At 38.2% G+C, this 21,659-nt stretch overlaps 1 protein-coding gene and 1 pseudogene across 1 annotated transcript; both read right to left on the bottom strand.

Annotated features, from left to right (window-relative positions):
* Nucleotides 1-224: 224 nt before the first annotated feature.
* LOC143611505 (endoribonuclease Dicer homolog 1-like) lies at nucleotides 225-7,855 on the bottom strand. The gene is made up of 20 exons (XM_077085711.1): nucleotides 7,033-7,855; nucleotides 6,819-6,932; nucleotides 6,523-6,733; nucleotides 6,028-6,425; nucleotides 5,721-5,943; nucleotides 5,385-5,557; nucleotides 4,971-5,093; nucleotides 4,722-4,882; nucleotides 4,404-4,637; nucleotides 4,177-4,327; nucleotides 3,861-4,043; nucleotides 3,587-3,748; nucleotides 3,403-3,498; nucleotides 2,725-3,317; nucleotides 2,536-2,636; nucleotides 2,271-2,470; nucleotides 1,308-2,204; nucleotides 1,075-1,239; nucleotides 611-990; nucleotides 225-513 (listed from the first exon to the last, which is right to left on the bottom strand). Exons 1-20 carry the CDS (start codon nucleotides 7,822-7,824, stop codon nucleotides 327-329), a joined length of 5,544 nt encoding a protein of 1,847 aa, XP_076941826.1. The 5' UTR covers nucleotides 7,825-7,855; the 3' UTR covers nucleotides 225-326.
* Nucleotides 7,856-13,201: 5,346 nt separating this feature from the next.
* On the bottom strand, nucleotides 13,202-14,718 carry LOC143611506 (tyrosine decarboxylase-like; annotated as a pseudogene).
* Nucleotides 14,719-21,659: the final 6,941 nt, after the last annotated feature.

Here is a 21,659-nt window from a genome sequence, read left to right on the forward strand (position 1 = left end):
AACCTACCATTATGTTTTTGCCTTTTAAGCCAACAAAATCAGTACAAAGTCAAGTTAAGCCAAGAATGAAATTCATTTTGATTGAAAATATCAAGGCTGACCATTTTGCACAAACTTTATTAACCAAAACTACAGATGATAAGTAATACGAGATTTGAGTTTTAAATTCTATATAACTTAACGGTTCCATCCGCCAATGATGTCAAATACATAATCCAAGAGAATGAATGAAAAAAAAAAGAAAAAGAAAGAAACTCAGCATATCTATCTGTATGTGTTCTCAGAATCAAGCTCGTTTGTTAAACATTCGACGTTAGAATCATGAGTTAGCAATTATACGCATACAACCTATTTAGAAGCTCCAATAGCAAAGCTGCAGCCGAATCTTTAGCTTTCTTTACACTTGGCATTGGCTCTCCCACACATTCGTCCGTCCACCCTTTATCAGACGTATTTACCCGTACAGCGAATATAAACCGTTTTGCATGTGCAGGACCACCTTCGCTCACACACCTATATATGCCACAATAACTTATTAAGTTAATACAAAAATAATTTTAAAAATATGTGAAGGATGTTATATAAGTTAGCGCAGTTGGTAGTTACTAACCGATACGATGGCATTGGCCAATTCCTGCGCAAACAAATGTCATTCAAAGTCTGTCTAGTAAACGTTTGACTCCCATTCTTCTTCTTTCCATTCTCTTCGTTTTCCTTCTCTTTGGCTGCTTCCGCTTCCGTTTCTTTAGCTTTTAACGCAGCCAGGGCATTACGAGCAGCCAACTTCTGAGCCATTTTCTTTTGAGGATTTTGAGCAACACCAACCTGGACACCGTCAACAAACACTTGAACGGTAGCCACATTACCATTTCGGGTTGCCTTGTACTCCAGCCCTTCGGCCTGTTGCTGACAACGTTCTTGTAGCTCCCGTACCGGATGCATTGGGAGCGTTTCTGGTGTCACCGTTGGATGCAGCAGAGGCTGAAAAACCTGTATTAACAGCCAAGAAAAAGTTATGTGTTTCAAATAGTAAAATGGTGAATTAGTCTTGACTAGATTTAGCAACCAACTTACCTTCCAAACCGATGACGTGTCCCGCTGGCTGTCTAAGAAGACAGCACCAGCAATAGATTCAAAAATGTCACCGAGGACTTTTGGAGCTTTGCAATCTCCCAGACCAAATGAGTTGAACCCTGGTTTTGACACTTCACTTTCAACCTCCTTCACAAAATCTCGTATCTGCACAAAACAAGTTCAGTTAATTACAGTAGCGGTTTGTTTAACGACTGAAAGTTTACTCTCAATACCTGTTTTTCAAGGGCACTTGAACCGTGCCTGAGATGCACATGAAGTCTATGCTTAACAACAACACGTGCAAAGTTCTCATTATTTACAGCGGCCGCCCGCAGATCAGTTAAACGTCCCGGCGGGAGATCGGTGTACATAAAAAATAAGTGTTTTGTAATAAGGTGATCAAGAACCGCATCACCAACAAACTCCAACCGTTGGTAACATGAAACACCGGAAGACGGTCTAGAAGCATGAGTAATGGCTTCAACAAGCAGACTTTTATCCTCAAACTTGAAGTTCAAACTGCCCTCTATGGCATCAAAATCAACACTCCTTAATATGCTATCCGGAACCGCGCCAGGCGGCCGTGCTTGCGTCTCTATCTCGGTGGCGGGATCGAAATCCACCTGGATCCCGACCCATTTCATGAAATGATTAGCAGCTTGTTTCCCACCTTCAACGTAATAAACTCCGATTAAGGCTTCGACCACGTCAGCAAGTGTCTTACTGGATAAAACCCGATAAGAACTTGAATCACCCTCGTCCAGCTCACCATCCTCCAGCTCATCATTTATAGTCTCGGCGATTTCACCCGTTTCTTGATCTGATAAGAAATCGGTCTCCTTATCATCCTCGTCAAAAACCGGTAGAACCCCTGGAGCAGCCCATCTAGACGGAGCAAATCGGTCTGCTTGGATATACGACTGAAGCCCCTTCGTAAGAGCATACTGGTACAACACCATGTTGCTAACCATTTTCTGTCTCATTCTGGTGAGCTGGCCCTCATGTTTTTGTGGATGCCTGAGAAAAAGATACCGACTAACAACCCATTTCAGATAAGCATCTCCTAGCAGCTCCGCCCTTTCATAGCAAAACGTTTCCTGACATGAAGCCGCAGTCAAAGCTTCCAAAATCTGCACACAAAGTTATAAATAATAATAAGATAGTTGTCATATAACAATCTGGAAAATAAAACATACCTTATATGCAGGAACAGGATAACTAATAACATTCTTAAGCTGAACCGCAAGCAACATGCTTTCAACTCTCCTCATTATTGACGGTAATCTCTGTGCACCACGAATTAGTGATCCACTAAGAGGGTGCACAAAACAAAGCTCTGGAGGGAGGAACAAGTAATATGTTTTATCAGGCGTATCTTCAGATTCACCTTCAGGACCTGAAGAATCAAATTAGTTCTTAAGCAACCCATAAACATTTTTAATCATGGTTGCGAACAGTTACCTTCCGAATGCTCAAACCGAGGTGACAGTAGATTTTTGCAGTACGACACTCCACGCCCTCTTATCAGTGGTTGCTGTTTATACATCAGGTCTACTCCGTACCTATATTTTCACAATAGTAACATGATATGTTAACGAACAGAAACAAAAAAGATTATAATGAATTTAAGGTATCTATCTATCTACTTACTTCTGCTTATAGTAATCAGCAAATGAAGTATACTCAAGCGGACCAAGATAACCGTCTTTCCTAGGAAACGAGTTCTCAGCCGTCATTTCAAACCGCACAGAATCAATGTAAAACCTCTTCCCAGAATGAGCAGCTGTAACAATCCTTCCAACAAGATCATGTGCGTCGGCACACGAATCAGCCATCATCAATTTGCCATGTGTTAAATTCCCATTAGCCGCTCGATCAGGAACCAATCCAGATGCCTTCACAACATCAAATTGTGCTACGGCCCCTCTAACACCATAAGTAGGATGTGACTTTTGTCCACGTAGTTTCCCGTATCCGTATTCTCTGCGGTCCCCACCGAGCGTTCGTTCATTTGTTCCAAGATACACATCGGGGCGGGCTCTCTGAAGTGGGTTGTTCCACGCAGATGTTTGTATAATGTTCTCTATGGTGTCCCAATCAATTTGTTTTTCATGTTCTTTTATACCGCAAACGGGCACAAACAAATACGCCTTGGCGGGATCCCAGGGAGTAGTTGATGGCTCCACATCCACATCCAGTACAATGCTCATTAGTCTTACATGAAAGCTCTTCAATGAATCCAACTGTAGTTTATTAAAATTATAAGCTTTAACTGCATACATACATACAACTGAAACCAAAAAATGCAAGTAAATATAAGCAACCAACCTGACTTTTAGTAACTTCAATGCACCCCCGAAAGACAAGAGATGCCTCAGTTGTCATTGTTCGGGCAATAAAGAGCTCCGTTGACATCGATAACACCTTCACAAAAACGTTTCTTCGTTAGAGGATGACCATTTATTAATAGTATAGGATGAGACAAAATTGTTAAAATAGTAGAAGATTGAACCTCTGCATCCAGTTCATTGCCGAAAAGCACTGCGAACACAGAAACTTGAGTCAAAAATGAATCTTTCGTGGAGCCCGCATTAACGCATTTCACAACATACATATAGAGACGAAACAGTTTGGAATTATCATGTGCGTCTCTACCAGATAGAATCCAATCACCCTATCAAGATAAACATGAATGTAAACGCAAACACATATATATATAAACATATAAACCGAATATGATTCAGAACAAGCCAGTGGGTTGGTCAAAGTAAAAACACAAAACTCACCTGAAGAATATTAGCTACACCTTCGGGATAAAACTCCCTATGTCTAGCAGTTCCTGGTAACGGATCTCCTTCGTCATTTTCATCAGCTTTCTCACCTTCTCCCTTGCTTCCCTTATCTGGCAACAGCATGTCGGTAAATGCTCCCATTTCATGAAGCTTCTTACACGCAGCTAAACAAACCGCCTGCATATTAAAAAGAAAAGTAACTTAATAAAGTTCCTTTTAACTTATTTAAGATAAACTACATTTATTCAAGATAAGCTATCTATTTAGTAATAGGCTCAGCTTATGTTAATGCATATAGTATGACACATACCTGTTGTGCAACACGCATTGAACTGCATACAGGGCCTTCAAGATTCTCAAATGGTGCGTTACAAGGGAGTTGAAGTCTGCATGAGTATTCAGTCGGGCTTTCAGGGTTCTCATGTCGCTCCATAGTGAACTCAGGACGAAGAATCGAATACCTGCAAAATGGTTCGACAAACAAAAGCTAAGATCCCTTCACACATACAGTGGCGTAACAAAATATAGTGATGTGACCTGTCACTAGGGAGTTGAGAGCAGTAGAAATGAATAAGGCCGACAGCAGAATTTAAACTCACAACAGCACCAGTCGATTCCACCTGGTAGACCGTACCAAGTGACGGCTCTATGGAAATCAACTTTGAAGTATCCTTAAGATGACTGAGGTCAGTTCTTTCAATTGCCTCTTTCCTCAAAGTTTCTTCACTATTTCTAGCGTTCCTCAAAAACGCCTCGTGCGACAAATTTCCTCTGAAGAAAATAATAACATGAATCAAAAATATATTCAAAATATTAGGTTCATGTCAAGTATTAAGATATGATAACGGCCATTACCTCTCGACCATTAAAATATAATCAGACCCGGGCTTTCTTGCCCGGCCCCGAGACTGTATATATGCCAATACAGTTTTTGCAAGGTCGAACCGAATAACAACATTGCATTGGCGAATATCAAGGCCTTCCTCTGCCACACTGGTGGCAACTAAAAGCGTCACCTGTAAATCATTAGCATAATGCCTTAACCAATTTGGTCAGATAAAGATAAATCATAAGGCAAATCAACCCATGTTCTAGAATGCATACCCTTCCATCTCGGAATCTAGAAATAGTATCCTGCATTTGAGAAGACCGCATCTCCTGACTATTGTTGTGCCCTATCAGACTTGCTGAATTAATGAAATTCAGAGAAGGAAGCTCCGCAAAAACCTGCACGGTTCACCATTAATGGTATGTTCTATTTCAATTTGTCTCAAAACAAATTTTCCTTCCACTTATAGAAATGGATAGCAACCGTTTACTAATTTCTCCATTGACTACTCAAATAGTCGTATCATATATGATTTTGCAAGTTTTCTTAGTTAATTAATTAGTATCGTAAACGCATTTTCGGGCTAACTAAAATATGCATTAACTGTTCATACAGTAGTAAATTTATAAATTGTTTTATCTGTGGACAATAATTATGTGTGAGTAAAAGAATAGGCAATAATACTAAACCTTTGGAAGAACAAGGGCAGCGACAACTCGTTCAACAAATATAATGGCCCGAAAATCCTCCATGTGTTGATACTTGAGAAGTATCTGGATCAAAGACTGGACTTTTGGGGTCACTTTTCCATCAGCCACCGCAGCTCCTATTACCACGTCTACATGCTCCCCACCAGAGACAACTATAGTGAATTAAAAAATAATAATTATTGAAAAAAAGTAAGATTTTAAATTATGTGAGTTTATGGTGTGTGACTAAAGAACCCCCAATCAAGAAAATGTAAACATAACATTCTTTTTAAAATGTAGACATATCTAACCGAGAGATGGAAAGAACATACTCACCCTGGGTGTCAGGAAGCTCGCCTTCCTCAGTCTCATCAGCGCAGGTCGATTCACACCCCTTCTCACTAACTTCTCCTCCATTATTTTGTAAAACCGCACCCTCAGATAGTTGGCATTGCAACAAAGAAACAACTTTGCTCAAGTAGGATTCTTGAAACTTTACATCTAGCTGAAAGTTTGCCCTTTCATCACTTTGCAAGGCTGTCAAAAACGACTCTGCAACCTGACAACACGCAAGTTTTACAAATCACATTAATAACAGAACTTCACATAAACAGAACAATTAACTAAATAACCTTTCGTGTACCTTGTAAGCGCACCACTGGCCCAACTCATCAAGTGCGTAATTAATAGCTCTCAGTTTCTGAATCAAATTAGCAGCCCCGTCGCCTTCTGTTCTTTCAGAGACACCGTAAACTTGGCGAAGCTCTTCCTTAACCCCGCCAGCATCTCGGGCTCCCATAAACTGCCACTTGCTTCTTCTAGAACTTGATTGTGCAGCTTTCCAAACTTCAACTTCCATTTGCTTAATCTGCTCATGCAGTGACCATAAACTAGCGGCTTTATCATACTCCACTACAGTTTCTATTGGCATTGGAACATGTTTCTCAAGCTCTTTACGGTCTTTTATCGTGCAAACAACAGAATCGAGTTTTGTTTCGAGATTGCGGATCTTTATGGCGCAATCTACTTGACTAGAGACACCTACACACAAAAACAAAACAAACTGATTCAGCTTCATCACTAGTTTGCATCAAGAAAGCATAACAAAGTTTGGCAACATGAAAAATGACTAATTTACCCTTTAAATTAACAGGGGAGGCGGTCATTCCGAAAACGGACGGCCTTTTCTCCTTAGCTGTTGTGTGATAAAACTCGGACATCACCAAAGAGTAAGGATGTTTCTTCACAGCATGATGGCACTCGTCTAAAATAAGCAAATTTATCGCTTCCATTTTTATTATGCTATGTCTGAGAATATTCAGAAGAATTTGAGCAGTCATCACTAGAACCTACACGACAAATAAATAAATTCAGAATGGCAAAATAAACTAATTGTTAACAAGTGTATAAATTTTCCATGTGGTAAGAAGTTACATGTTTCTTCTCAAACTCCCGTTGCCATCTCCTAGCGTCCCAAAAATCTTGGCCCATCTCTCCACAATAATGACCAACTTCGTAGCCCGTTTGCTCACGAATAACTTCCGCTTGCTGCACATGTGATTAAGATAACATAAACTTAAGAACATGAACTACAGGTTTTATTTTACTTTTAAAATAAGCATCCTGTCAATCTGTGTAACAAAATTACCTGATAAACAAGTGGCACCTTTGGAACCAGAAACACCGCCAGCATCTTCTTGCCTTGTTTATGCAAATCATCGTACATACTTTTTATAAGGAGTACAGCAATAAGAGTCTTCCCGGCCCCCGTCTCTAAAAACGCTATCGTGTTTTTGTTCTTCGCGTGTTCAAGAACATCTAACTGGTACTTACGCGCATGTTCCCTTGCCACTTTTTTCTTCGGGTCATCTTTCTTCAACTCCCCTTCGTTACCGCCATTATTCTTTTCAACATGCGCCTTGACATCCTGGTTACCACTCGATTCCCAGGAACCGGGATGAAACACCATATCGCTTGTCCCCAAACGGTCCCTCTCCCAATACCCCCGTCCGTCCCTCCAATCCGCATCCCTATTCCCTCTTCCGCCATTACAATGCTGCTCCCGCCTTCTCGTAAAACCTTTATCCCTCACATCACAATCACGACTATCCCGACCCCTTTTCCTACAAACCCTTTCCCGTTCAACCCGAACCCTTTTCCCGAATCTTTCCCGGTTCCCGACCTCAGCCTCGTTCGACTTGTTAGCCTCACCGTGACCTCTCTTCACACCATTAGACACAGGCGTCACCACGGGTTCCGCCTCGACGAGGGTGACACCGGCCGGGATACTATCGAGGACACCGTCGAAGAAACTAGGATCGACATCGGACGGAACCACAACGGAAGCAGCAGCGGAATCGGGTTGAACGAATTCGCCAAGATCAATGTCCTCACATGCATCGAGCCAGTAAGAAGGGTTCAAATCCTTGTCACCATCCATTGTTATTTTCACTACTTGTTTCTTTGATTATCTAAAAGATGATAATAAGAATCAATTTCAAGAAATGGTATAACACAACAACTAGACTAGAAAAGATGCTTACTTTATGAAAATAATAATAAGGGTATTGAAGAATAATAATATGCTTGGTTGGTTGTTTACTGGTTGAATGTATGTATGTATGTATGGTTGTAAAAGCAGATAAGCGTGGGATAAACCGTACGAATCAAACGGAATTCAAAGATTCTACACGGTCTATCTAACGCGATTCTGCCACCACCACCTTATTATTATTATTATTATAACAATTCAAGATTCCGATGTGAATTCCGGCAGGCAAGATGACAGACGGCGTTAAGGTTTGTGTTGGGTTGTGGAGTCAAACTGTAAAACACACAAGTCAAACTGTAAAACAAACAAACCAAACTAAGCATTTACGTACAGTATATGTCTTTCAACTCTTTTTAAGTTTTAACTTTTAACTAGCTAGTTTAAAACTGGGATCTTGAAAATGGAAATGGTGTTTGCTTAGAGCATTCTCTATCATATTTATCATCCCCGTCTCTATAATTGCATTAAAAAACACTACATTTCTCTCTCGTTTAATTAAATAATCTTTTCTATACTTTTGTTATTACAATTTTTTCTCTCCTCTACTCACAACCAATCCAACAAATATTAAAAAATAAATAAGGGCAAACAATGTTCCCCAAATTTACAAAAAATCACTACATTTCTCTCTTCACCCTATAATTTACACTCACAATCACTCACAACCCCACCCTATAATTTGCAAACTTCTCACACATAATTATACGGGACGGGATGTGAATGCTCTTTCTTGGTTTTTCTTTAATGTTTTTTTTTTGTTTTTCGAAGAGCATGCGTACAGAGAGGCGTGATAAAGACTCATAGCGTCTAAGAGTATAAACAAGCCGAGTTGTCCACAAACTATTCGAGATTGCCTTGTTAAAAAGCTCCATCGAGCCAAGTTTAATCAAGCCCAAGTCTAAAAGTAAGCTCGATTTATGAACGAGCCCGAGCTCAACATGGTTCGCGAGCCTAACCGAGACCGTCGTTTATATAAAATTTTAAAAAATATATTTGTTAATTATTAATTAATATATATAATGTTATGAAAAAATAAATAAATAAAAGTGACTAAATAATATTTGTTATTTTATACATAAAACTTTAATAGAAAAAAATATATAAAAATAATTATACTTGCATAAAAATAATTGATAAATAGTAAAAGAGCCGAGCTCGATCTTTGAAAATAGAGCTTGAAACGATCCGAACTCGAGTTCTGTGTAAGTCAAACGAGCTTAGATCAAGCCTAGTCGAGCTAGGGTTCAACTCGTTTGCACCCGTAATAGCGTCTTATACATCACATACAGGGCGCCATGGGTTTTTTTTAGCTTCAAGTGTGATATGCATAAAGCCACCCTTCACCAATTTTATTTAAAAAAAAGGTATTTGAATGGCTATGTAATAAAAATAATTATCAAATTTTTTTATTCCATTTAAGTACCCATAGTAACACAATCAACTCTATTTTTTTAAACACGACTCTTCACTCTTTCATTCTTACTCAATTTTTTAACAAAGTCAACCCTAATCGACAGTGTTAAAAGTTTCAAATAATTAAACACGATAAGACCCAAATCGACAGCCCTACGCCAAACCAACTCAATCGAGCTACGCCTCGAACATGACGGGGTACATGAACCTCCTAAGGATGTTCGAAAACTTTGTTCATAAACAGGTCGGTGTTTGATCGACTATGAACATGGGCTCAAAGTTTGGTTCCCATATGAGACGACCACTATATCCCCCAAGTCGTCTGGAAATAGACCGACACCAAAAAGGTCCAAAACCTCATCTTTGGTTGATTTAGAAACGAGCAAGTCTGATGCTCAAAAGTTTGACTTAAACGATGATAAAATCTTGGAGGAGGAGGAGGAGGATTTGGAACTGCGATGACTGCCGGGTAGAAGTAAAAGAAGTTGTGGAAAGGGCAATCGGATGGGTCATTGTCGGCGGGTGTCGATTCGACGAAATGAACCATCAACTCCAAGATATATGTGACCTTGTCTATCAACGTTTGAAACAAGTGGACTAAAGAGACAAATGAAACGAGGAGGTCTTCGAGCTAATAGAAGAGAGGAAAATGACGAAGAATATCTGAGTGTTTATCGCCATCGATCGACGCCTCCAAGGAGATGCCTTGATTCTAGCCCAAATGAAAATGGAAAACATCGGTAAAAAATACAGACTTAGTGTCTTTTTAGAACCTTATGATTTGCTCCCTGTGTAATATGGGCGGGATACTCTTGCCCCATGATTCTTAAATTGTGCGTTTTGAATCCACACAGATTCTCGGCGGCTCAGTTTGACCCATGTCGTCAGTTGACCGTCCTTGACTTAGTGAGTTACCATCATGCCCTTAAGGAATAAAATGAAATTACCATTATGCTCTTTTATAATAATAACAACAACAACAACAACAACAGATTTTCATCATTATCATACAACAAACCTATATCTTCATCATCATCATACCCACTCAAAACTAGATTCTTCTTCTACACTCACAATTATCATTCTTCTTCTCCTTAACTTCCTACAATTTCCTCTCTATTTCCTTTTCTTCTTCTCCTCATATACCTCATTGTAACATTTTGGATCTTTTGTATTTGTATTCGTATTCGTTTACCTGACTTGGTAATATATTTCGGATCTTTTGTATTAATTAAAACTTGTATTTGTTTGTATTTAACTTGGTTTAACTAATTTTATATTTTAATAACTTTTAAACTCGTCAAACAATGCTTAAAACCCTTAAAATTGCTTATTTCGGCTAAAAATTTGTGTTTATAGAAGTACAGGGACTAATTTGCCAAATCTTTCCTATTTTCAACTAAATTAACAAAACTTAAGCTCCAAGATATGTAAATTAATTTTAAATAAGCACGTCACAAAAGAATATTCATATTTATTTAATAACGTATTTTAAAAGTTATAAATGAAAAAACAAAACAAAAAGAAAGTTATGAGTGATATACTTGTTATAATGTGTGTGAAACAAAAAAAAAAAGAAAAAGAAAAATGTAATGTTCAAATAATAAGTCTATTTTAATGAGTGTTTGTATTATAACATGATAAAGGGACATAGTGTAACCTAAAAATATCATGCCAAAACATCCCAACCTGTTTTCTTGTTGTTCAAGCCAAATTTTGTTAGTTATTATACCCGATTTTCTTATTAATAGTTTATTCTGTAACCTAATCGAGTGGATTTCTTCATAAATGCATTATAACACTCAATATTTAATCAATATACACCTATAAACCCTAAAAACTACTGAAGTCCAGCCATCCTTCCCATATCCCACGAAATTTTCCTTCTCCATTGTCGGCTTCTTCAAGATTAATCAAGTTCTTCAACTCGCCGTTGAGTTTCAAGCTTCAAGACCTCATTGACCACAAATTTCTCCTAGTTCCAATCCTCATTTAGGTAAGTTATCTTCTTCAATATTATAGGCTTTTATCTCCTCTACAAAAGCCCTTCAATTTCTCAAATTGAGGGAGTTTTAGTGGTCAATTTGATCCCAACCCGTTAAGGGTGTTTTAGTCAACCAATCTTGACTTGTCAATATATCTATATCTGGTCAGAACTAGCTATCGGTCCAGAAGATGTTTTTGTTCAAAATCAAATTTTGAGTGTACTGACCAAAACCCGACTCCCGACTATTCGGATCCTGGTCAGTACCAGCTCGCTTAAACCTTAAAAATCTCATAACCAGAGTTCTATACGTTCGTTTGGATTGATTCCAGTGGCAATATTCTCGGTTTTAATCCTAGTTTATTATCTCTAAGTTTCAGATCTATTTGGATTATCTCAATCAGCGCATTAAAGTTCGGTTCTTCGTTATTCTTATTACTTTATAGTCTCGTTTAAGTGATAAGGTGAGAAATCATTCCCCTTTTTATTTACTATTTTCAAACATATTTTGGAGACGTATACGTGCTTACAACGTTTATTTATTATATTATACACACTAGCAAACTGTCATATATTGTGTGTATTCAATTAAATGACTAACTTTTACTTGATTATTTGATTATAGCAATTCGGAGGGGTCCAACATAACCTTATTATAGTATGATCATAAGACTATTATAGTAGTCATAGTCATTGAGACCTGGTCAAGTGACGCTTTTCTTTGCTCATGGTTTAATTGTTTTGCATTCACAATAACAATTTTGTTTTTTATTATATTTATTATTGTAATAAATCTGATGATTTTCTCACTCAACCATGTGTTGACAAAACTATGTTATTTTCTACGCATATGCAGGTTATCAGTTGGTGTGAAGCTATGTGAAGGGACAACTAGCAAGACTTTAAGAATAAAATTAATAAAATATTATTTAAGATAATTTATTTGTTTTATTATGTTTGGATTAAATTTGGATTGTTTTGGTAATTTGCTCAAACTTGATGTACTTAGATGATGTATATATTGTTTATTTAAAAATAATCAAATAGATATTGCCATAAAAATAAATTTGACAGTGGTGACTTAATTAAGAAGAAAGGGAGTTGGTTTGGTGATGGTAGTTGTGGGGTCACGGTTGAGAACGATGGTTGGTTTGATGGCTAAGAAGTGGTGGTGTTGATGTGGAGACAGGGAGGGAGAGGAGTAGAGAGAGAGAGAGAAGACGAGAAGAGAGAGAGAGAGAGAGAAAAGACAAGAAGAGAGAGAGAGAGAGAGAGTATCTCTTTAATATCTATTATTTATTTTTACAATAATATATTTGAACCACTTCGTTGAAAAGACCAAAAAGCCCTCACATGCGACTCATGTGACGATATTTAACTGAGCTTTCTAACCCAGTTAGCGTAAACGACATAACGTGTAGGAAAAAAATGTTTAAAGGACACCGTCTTTAAACAAACTAAAAAAGGGACATGATACATAAATTAGCTTTGTTTAAAGGACAAAATTTGTAATTCTGTCAAACTAAAAACAATAAATTAGGTAATGATGGTAATTAGGGTTGTTTAAAGGGTTGCATCACTCACATTTACTATATTAATCTGTATATTAATCTGTTGTGTGTAACTGACAAGCATTTAATTTTGGTTAAACTCATGTGTTCGGTTCATTTACGGTTTGTTAATCAGAAACCTACATTTTTGAATTCTTATATTTTGTTCACACCTTATGGATTATCATGTGATAATTCGATACTTGATTATCTGAACGAATAACATTGTTTTATATATATTTAATACTAGATCCATTTGAAAAACACTACGTACACCAAAAGCAAGAGAATTTGAGTACAAATTACTGTTGTGGTGCAACTTATTTAACATTGTCAAATATTAGTTAATAGCTAGCAAACGACTTGCATGCTTTTGCACCATATCCCATAGCATATTGACATGCTTCTCCTCAACAAGGGTTGCACCAATTGCAACCCGAATCACGTAGACTCCTTCTATCACCGCATGCGTCATGTAAACTAAACCCGACCCGTTTAACAATTCCAAGAGAGACCGCGTCAAACTATTAGAATCTTCATCGCTACTATCGTTAGCCAAAGGCGACACCCTAAAACACACGGTAGCAAAGTTTCTAGGAACCACAACTTCAAATCTCTTGTCAGTTAACAAAAGTGCTTCAAAATGCTTAGCCAGTTTCACATGTTTCCTTATAATTTCTCGTAGGCCGGTTACTCCATAGCTTCTTATTACCATCCATAACTTCATGGCTCTAAACCGACGACTAAGCGCAATCTGCCAGTCTTTGTAGTCCACCACTTCCTTAGTATCACTTGCATTATTCTTCAGCAGTTCAGGATCACTAGAAAGAGCTTTTGTAAGATCGGTTCGATCTTTAACCCAAAGACAACAACAATCTAGAGTGGTCAAGAACCATTTGTGCGGGTTAAAACTGAAGGAGCTTGCACCTTCTACACCATCAAGAAAGTGACGAAACTCTGGGCATATGCATGCGCTTCACGCGTAAGCAGCATCCACATGAACCCACATATGGAAACGTTTCGCAATCTCACTCAAGCTATGCAACGGATCCACTTCCGTCGTTGGTGTTGTGCCTAATGTGAGACACACGTATAGTGGGATCAAACCGGCTTTAACATCCGCTTCAATCGCCTTTAATAATGCATCCGGAGACAATTGAAAATTCATGGACTTGTTCGTTTGGATTGTTCGAATGTTGTTCGGACTAATGCCAACAACTTGACATGATTTTTGAAGAGAAAAATGTGTTTGGTCAGAGCAATAAACAACAAGCTTACACAAAGCTTCTCTTGTTGTCCCAAATTGATTTAACTTCTTTTCTCTAGCAGCAATGAGTGTGCACACAAAGCTTTCACATGTACTCCCATGAATGACACCCCCTCCACCACTCGAAAACGAGAACGATTTAGGAAGTTGAAGAAGCTTCAAAAGCCACTCCATGACAACCATCTCGAGCTCGGTGGCAGCAGGAGAAGCCAACCAGTTAAACCCTACGGTGTTAAATCCGTTAAGAAGCATTTCGCCTAGAAAGTTTCCGGTACTTCCATTCGACTGGAAATAACCGAAAAAACCAGGACTTTGCCAATGGGTTATGCCTGGAATGATATGTTTTTGAACATCTTGCAGTATGGCTTCAATGGGTCGGGTTGCGATGGTGCTGATTCGGGCATAGTTTTAGTTAGATAGCCGGGCTCGACTTGGCTACACACGGGATACTTTTCGATGTTGGAGTAGTAATCGGCTAAGAAATCAACCACCAAATGGGCTTGTCTCCTGAACTCCTCAGGGTCTAAAGGGTTCATCATGCTAATTGCTTCAACATTGCAGCTACCCATTTTGTTAAAAGGTAAATAAAATAAATATTTATTGTGTTTATATTTTATATGAGCCATATATAGGCCTTTTATATAGACAATCGGACTCATGTAAAAACAATTTTAATAAATGCCACACGGTTTTATCAACAAGGGCACATTCACTAGCTACCACACAATTTGAAAGAAGGTTTCATCTTTCATATTTTTGTACACGTTTTTTTGAGTGATACATATTAAAAAAATATGACAAACTAGTATACAGAAGTGTCGGACCGGTTTATTATTAGACAATCCGAAGTGGTCTATATTTAGAGACGTTTTCGGCCAAAGTTTTTGATTTGGCGTTTTGTACACAATGTCCATGGCTAAGCGTTTTGTGATAGAGAGGTAGAGAGAGAAGGAGGGGAGAGAGGTTTTGAAGAAACACGGATCCACTCCCCGGGTATGGTTCCTGAATCCAATGAGTCTACAGGGTAAGATACGATAATTACTACCAATGATATGAGTGTGACTTCCTAAAGTCCAATGACCGGAACCTGCAAAACAAACACCGTGAGTCTCGTTACAGGAAGGACAAGAGGGGGGGTCTTCCTGTAACCACCCTCCGGCGTGAGAATCAGTAACGTTCGTAAATGAAGAAAGTACTGAAGTAAACAGACTAAGTGTAGTCATAATGCAAGTGAGTGAATGAATACCTCATACCGTTTGACAAGGTATTTATAGCCGAAGGATGTAGGAAGATGATTGGGCCAACTGTCCTCTTCCAGAAGATCTTTGATAACTGCCTGGACGCGTGTCCTCTTATGATAGGTTGAGCTATACGTCCCATGTGCATGGGCATAACAACCTGGACACGCGTCGCCCGATGATAGGATGGATTGCACCCTGGCCATGTGCACGGTTATAACAAACTGGCCAGGTGTCCTTTATTTATTGGCTGTTCGGTCACGCATTCCCCAAGTAAGAATCATGAACCTTCTTCTAGAGAGTATTTGAGTTATGACAGCTGTCCCGCTAGCCTTGTCTTCCGGACGTTTAGGCGGACAGACGTCCTGTCCTGGTGATGGCTTTTGAGGATGCCAGGATGCTTCCGCGTGTGTTATGAGAACGTTCCTCCTTATTCGTGATATGCGGGTGATCCATGTGTCCTGCTGGTGGTTTATAGGAGAATTCTCTGTGACCCGCGGGCAGTACTTAAGGGTATTTGGGTCTTTTTGATACCCTACCTCTACAGGTTTCTTCTGGACAGTTTCTCACTACAACTTATTTTTGCAAAAGGTTGAAAAGTTTACTGGACGAAAGAGAATGACTGTTTGACTATGAATGAGAAAAAGTGTTAGACATGTTCTAGCAAGCAAACAAACATGTAGAGGAAACTAAAATGATATAAAATTCATTTTGAAGTCATAATTTGTTTCACGCAACTACTGTGTATACGCCAAACAAAATTATTATTACACCAAAATGAATTTTGGGATCAAACTGGTAACAAAAGTTCTCGTGGTCAGGATAAAACCCAAACTAATAACAATGCATAGATAATAAGAAAACTCTGGTCATATAAAGAATCCTTAGATCTAATAACATCCAAACTTTTTTGAGCCTTTTTTTTTCTAACAAACTAATAGTTGGAGGATATTGATAGAAGTATGATTACGTGAGAGGAAAAAATGAATGATTGAATATTATTAAAACGTTTATCTTGCTAATATATTTGGTTTAAAGTTAATTAACTTTCTTTTAACTGATTTTAAATTTCACCACAGCCAAGGAAGGTAGGGTATTAGCTTAGAGGGCTGAGATGGAACGGATACCGGTTTCAATCGCCTTAGCGAGGTGTAACGTAGTACTTGAATTGGTTTGGTGTCCGGTGTGTAGGGAAGCAAACGAAACCACGAAACATTTGTTGGTATCTTGCAAGTTTGCTCAAGCGGTACGCCATGGTGATTCAAGCAGCTTTTCCTACACGCGATATCTTGGAGTTACACAAGTACCACTAAAAAAGCAAAAGTTTTCAATGCAGTTTGTCTAATGGTTGTTTGGTGTCTTTAAAAGACAAGGAATGAAGTCGTTTTTTAGAGGAAACTGACACATGTTAGGAATGTTTTGGGTGATATCAAGACATTGAGCTTTTTGTGGATTAGTAATAGATCGAGGAATTCAAATATTACTTGGGAGAGGTGGAGAACGTTTGATGTTTAATTGTATTGTTTATGGTAGAACTGAGAGGTTGTTTTGTTATATTGGTTTGGCGTTATACTTTTGCTAAACTAGCAACTTGCTAGTTTGGTTTTGGCTAACAAATCTCTTGTTTGATCGTTCAAAAAAATTTTTTCATCACATTCTTCTAGACCTTATCAATAGTTTTTGTTGTTTTTAAGATTTACCGGGTATGATCATGGTTGATTTTAAGTATGTGAGAATATGTCACATAGGTAACATTAATTAATTATTGGCCAAAACTTAAGTGTTACTGTTTTCACATTGGTGTCCATACGTATATATGGTTGGTTTGTATGGCACTAGATGTAACATTCGTCATTTTTCGATTCTTTTTGTATTTGTATTTGTATCAAAACCCGACCCGATTTGTAAACTGAATCTTTCGATAATATAATATAATGGGTTTTTATGTTTCATAATCATCTCACACTTTTCGGATTTCGAAAACACCTTTTAATTGTCTTTAAAACGCTTAAAACGCCTCGAAAACGACCCGAAACGATTCGCGAACCAAACTGGACCCCCCCTGGAGGCGCCGCGCCGCGCAGCCAAGGGGAGAAACCTGGTCGCGCTGGCCTAGCCCACCAGCTCACATAATCCGGATTTTTTGTTGTTTGTTTGTATGTTTGACTTGTTTAAACATTTTTAAACTCATGAAACTCTTGATATAAAACAAGGAAATCAACTTTGACCACTACCCTATGTATACAAGCTTATCCCTTTCATTTTCTCTTGCTCATTTCATCTTCTTTCTCTCTCAAATAAAGAACACCATTCCTAACCTTCAAGGTTCATAATAATCAAGCAACAATCTTCTTTAATTTTTGTTTTGTTACTTACTAATTGAATCTTGTAATACAACATATATATAATATGCACCCCTTGTTTCCTTCGGCTTTCATCTTCTCCGGCCATGGTCGGTTGAGGTGATATGCTACAAGGCAAGGCTTCATGGAGGACTCATTATAGTCCTTGATTATATTATTTTCCTTTAATGCTTTATTAGTCTTGTTTATATTGTAACTAGTTTAGTTTCTAATTCTAGAATAATATTTAATATAATATTTGCGTCGGGTGAAGTATTCGAGTTAGTGGGTTAATGATAACAATATGATAATAAAGCTTAAGGGGTAGCGGGCTTGGTTAATAGAATTAAAGATGGACCAAAAAGGAAAAATGGGCCTTAGGTCCATGGGCTTAAGGGAGTGTAAAAACCCCTTAAACCCTAATCCTTTCCATTTTTATCACTACACCATAGCTTGCACCTTGATAAACACACACGAACACTATTCTCTAACCCGAGTCAAGATCCGAAGGCGAAAACCCGAGATTATCGGTTCTAGAACGTTGTGACGAACCAAGACAACATCAAAGACCAGCTCGTGTTCGTAGTTCGACTCGTTTACGGTACGTTTATATCGAGAACTTGTTCGTTTAGGTTTCGGATTTAGTCTAGAAATCATAGATCTGTTTTAGTACGGTAAAAACGAATCCAAAGAGGCTAAACTTACTGAAATTGATTACATATTGATAGGTTAATCGTTAGTATGAAAAACCCGTATGTATATACATAAATCGCACCCTGTAAACCCGATGTTTTGAACGATTGAATGGTTAGGGTTTGTAGGCGCTGCTTAGACGATTCCAATGATACCTAAATCATGATTTTTCGTTAAGAAATTAAGGTTTAATCACAGATCTAATATAGTTTGACTGTTGGGTGTTCTTGACGATTTTGGTCAAAGTCAAAGTCTGGATAAGAATAAAGATGATTCGTTATGATTGACCAATTCGTTACGCGTTCATAACGAATGGGACCCAATTCGTGAAACTTGATAACGAATGAGCTCTTAGTTCGTTATCTATCCATTCGTTAGATAAGATAACGAATCTGGTAATTCGTTATATTCTCATTCGCTCTGCTAAGGTAACGAATCAGATGATGATCAGACAACGAATTAGCATAACGAATCGAGTAACGAATCAGGTGATTCGTTACTTGCCAATTTGTTATGTGAGGATAACGAACCAGAATGGCGAATTAGACCACGAATCAGGCTTAATTCGTTATAAAGATTTAGTTAGCGAATTAAATAATAATTTAATTTTCTAATGGAAAATGTGTTAAGACGGTTAATGTAAATAAAATTTTTCCAAGCTGACCTGGCAGCTCGACTCCAGCCAGGGGCTCTGCCCCTTGGACCCTGCTAGGGGCTGCCGCCCCTAGAACCCCGCTGTCAGGGGCGCTGCCCCTGAACCCCCGTTCGTTGAGGGTTGTAAATAGACTAGAAACGTGATATAGATAGTAATAGTTAATTGATATGTGTAATCGTTATACAGTTAGCCGTGCCAGCTAAAGAATGGATTAACTACTATCGGTGAACGTAGCAGGATTCAGGTGAGTTTCTAGCCCCACTTCCTTGTTATGTTTTCGGGGTTGTGTGCATACTCGATGTGATAGTTAATACACTTACCTTAAGTGGTAAGTGTATGCCTTGTATGATTTATGTATGGTGCTTGTTTGACAGTGCGTGAACGATCTTCGGATATTGCATGTACCGCCAGTTAGTAGCTAAAGATAAAATTGATATATATGATGTATTAATGATGTATGTATGTTACGTTGATAGTACGTGAACGATCTTCGGATATTGCGCGCACTGTCAGGTTATAAATAAAGATATGAATGTTATATGTAATGTATGGATGATGTATGAACATTATAAATGAACACTTTTCGGGACGTGAACGATCTTCGAATATTGCACGAATCGACAAGGGGTATGACTGTTAAGTGAATGGTGTGAAGAACGCCTAGAGTGTTCTTATGCTACAATGTAATTATTGTATATGTGAAGTATGTGTGTACAGGTACAGAAATGCATTTGAGTTCTACGTCTGACGTAGCAAGTTAGGATGGCAAATCCCTCTAACTTCTGTTGGACCTAGACTTGGCAGGTGATGGCGTAGTTAAGGACTGCGGGCCTTATACGTGTTATAGGTGATAGACGTCAACGTAGATAAGGACTGTGGACCTTATACGTATTGTAGATAGGCGTCAACATAGATAAGGACTGCGACCTTATACTTATTGTAGATGGGCGTCAACGTAGATAAGGACTGCGGACCTTATACGTATTGTAGATAGGCGTCGGCATTGGAAAGGACTGCGGACCTTATGCGTGCTGAAATTGTTGTGTTAGCATGGGGGAGGACTGCGGACCTCGTACGTGCTATGATATAGGTTGCAACATAGGGAAGGACGGTGGACCTTGTACGTGTTGTTAACATAGGATGGTATAGGGAAGGACTGTGGACCTTGCACTTACCATAAATGGTGAACATAGGTAAGGACTGCGGACCTTTTACGTGTTCACGACCTTGAGTATAGGTATAGACGGCGGACTATGAACATACTCTCGGTAGGCTGAGATAGGTAATAGTATGTGTGCATAAATGTATGGTAGCATGGTAACGGGTTAAGTATGGATTTGTATCTTCGGTTATGTATGTATGTAGGATATGTGTAGGTATTGTATGTCGCTTAATTATCTAGAACTCACTCAGCGTAGCTGACTTTTAGTATGCACGCAGGTGAATATGTTTAAGGAGCTAGCATGAGGTGGGCACATGGCATGGACTGTAAGGCTGGCATCTGAAGATGGAAGAAATGATGTCTTAAATATGATGTTTTACGGCATGGTTTTAAAGAAAAGATGAAATGTTTTGTAATAAACGATTAAAGTTTTATATTCCGCGGAAGTTTTAATAAACTCTTATTTGTAGAACTGTGTTTATGAGTAAATCCATGAAAGTAGAGCTACCGGGTTCGAGGCATTACAATTTTACTTTATACCTTTCCAAGACTACCTACTAACTTAAGACCCGTTTAATCTAGGTCTTGCTCGTTAACCCGATCTCCGATTATTCACGAATCAATATTTCAAGTTACTTAGTTAACGTGAGTATATTTCATCCCCCGTTTTCCCTTTTATATTTTGGGGGTAACATGCATACTTATTCAAAACAAGAATGATTTATTATATTCAATTCACAAACCACAAACTTTAGGGTGTATGATACATAGAATACTTGCTCTATTGTGTGTTATATGTCTCATATGCTTTACGTGCACGAGTGTTTATTTTTATGTTGTTGTTAAGCCTCAATAAGTATGATCATACGCTCCCCTAACTACTTAGCCTTGTGCTAGTAGAATAGGGCCTCATTATCCATGTTGGTTGTTACCGATTAGAAAGGATCCTCATTTACATATGTTTTAATTACCACGATTGATGATTTTATTTATAGTTTCATATATGTTTGTGGATTTCGCTCATATTATATATACTCAAAACTATGAAATTGCTCACCAACATACGTGTTGACAAATATTATTTTATGCATTGTAACAGGTTTGATTATTACTTGAGTTGGAGTTTAAAGACGTCATTCTATTTTGATACCGCTAGGTTATTAGAAGAATGAACAATATTTATTTCTTATATTTTGGTGTTTATTTTTATGAACAATTTGTGTTACTTTGGTGATTGAATGAAATTAATGAGTTGATTAAATAATGTCACTTTAATAGTGTCTTGTGTTCTTGGGCAATCCGTTGCACCCCCTTATGTTCCGCGGCCTTTGGTCGGGGTGTGACACTATATGTGAACAAATCGGGTATTTTTAAACCCCAGAACCGGGTAGGAACCGGGTATTTAAGATACGATATAAAA

Source organism: Bidens hawaiensis, unplaced genomic scaffold (assembly GCF_021521415.1).
Source record: "Bidens hawaiensis isolate Kalapana, Puna unplaced genomic scaffold, B.hawaiensis_p1.1 tig00031255_1, whole genome shotgun sequence".
NCBI classification, from domain to species: domain Eukaryota; kingdom Viridiplantae; phylum Streptophyta; class Magnoliopsida; order Asterales; family Asteraceae; genus Bidens; species Bidens hawaiensis.

Bases quoted from the DNA above. Each gene is read 5' to 3' on its own strand.
- LOC143611505 (XM_077085711.1), bottom strand. From the start codon at position 7,824: ATGGATGGTGACAAGGATTTGAACCCTTCTTACTGGCTCGATGCATGT. The intron at 6,933-7,032 runs GTAATTTTGTTA...TCACATGTGCAG, and splicing joins AGGTGCCACTTGTTTATCAG to CAAGCGGAAGTTATTCGTGA. The intron at 991-1,074 runs GTAAGTTGGTTG...CTGTTAATACAG, and splicing joins ACACGTCATCGGTTTGGAAG to GTTTTTCAGCCTCTGCTGCA.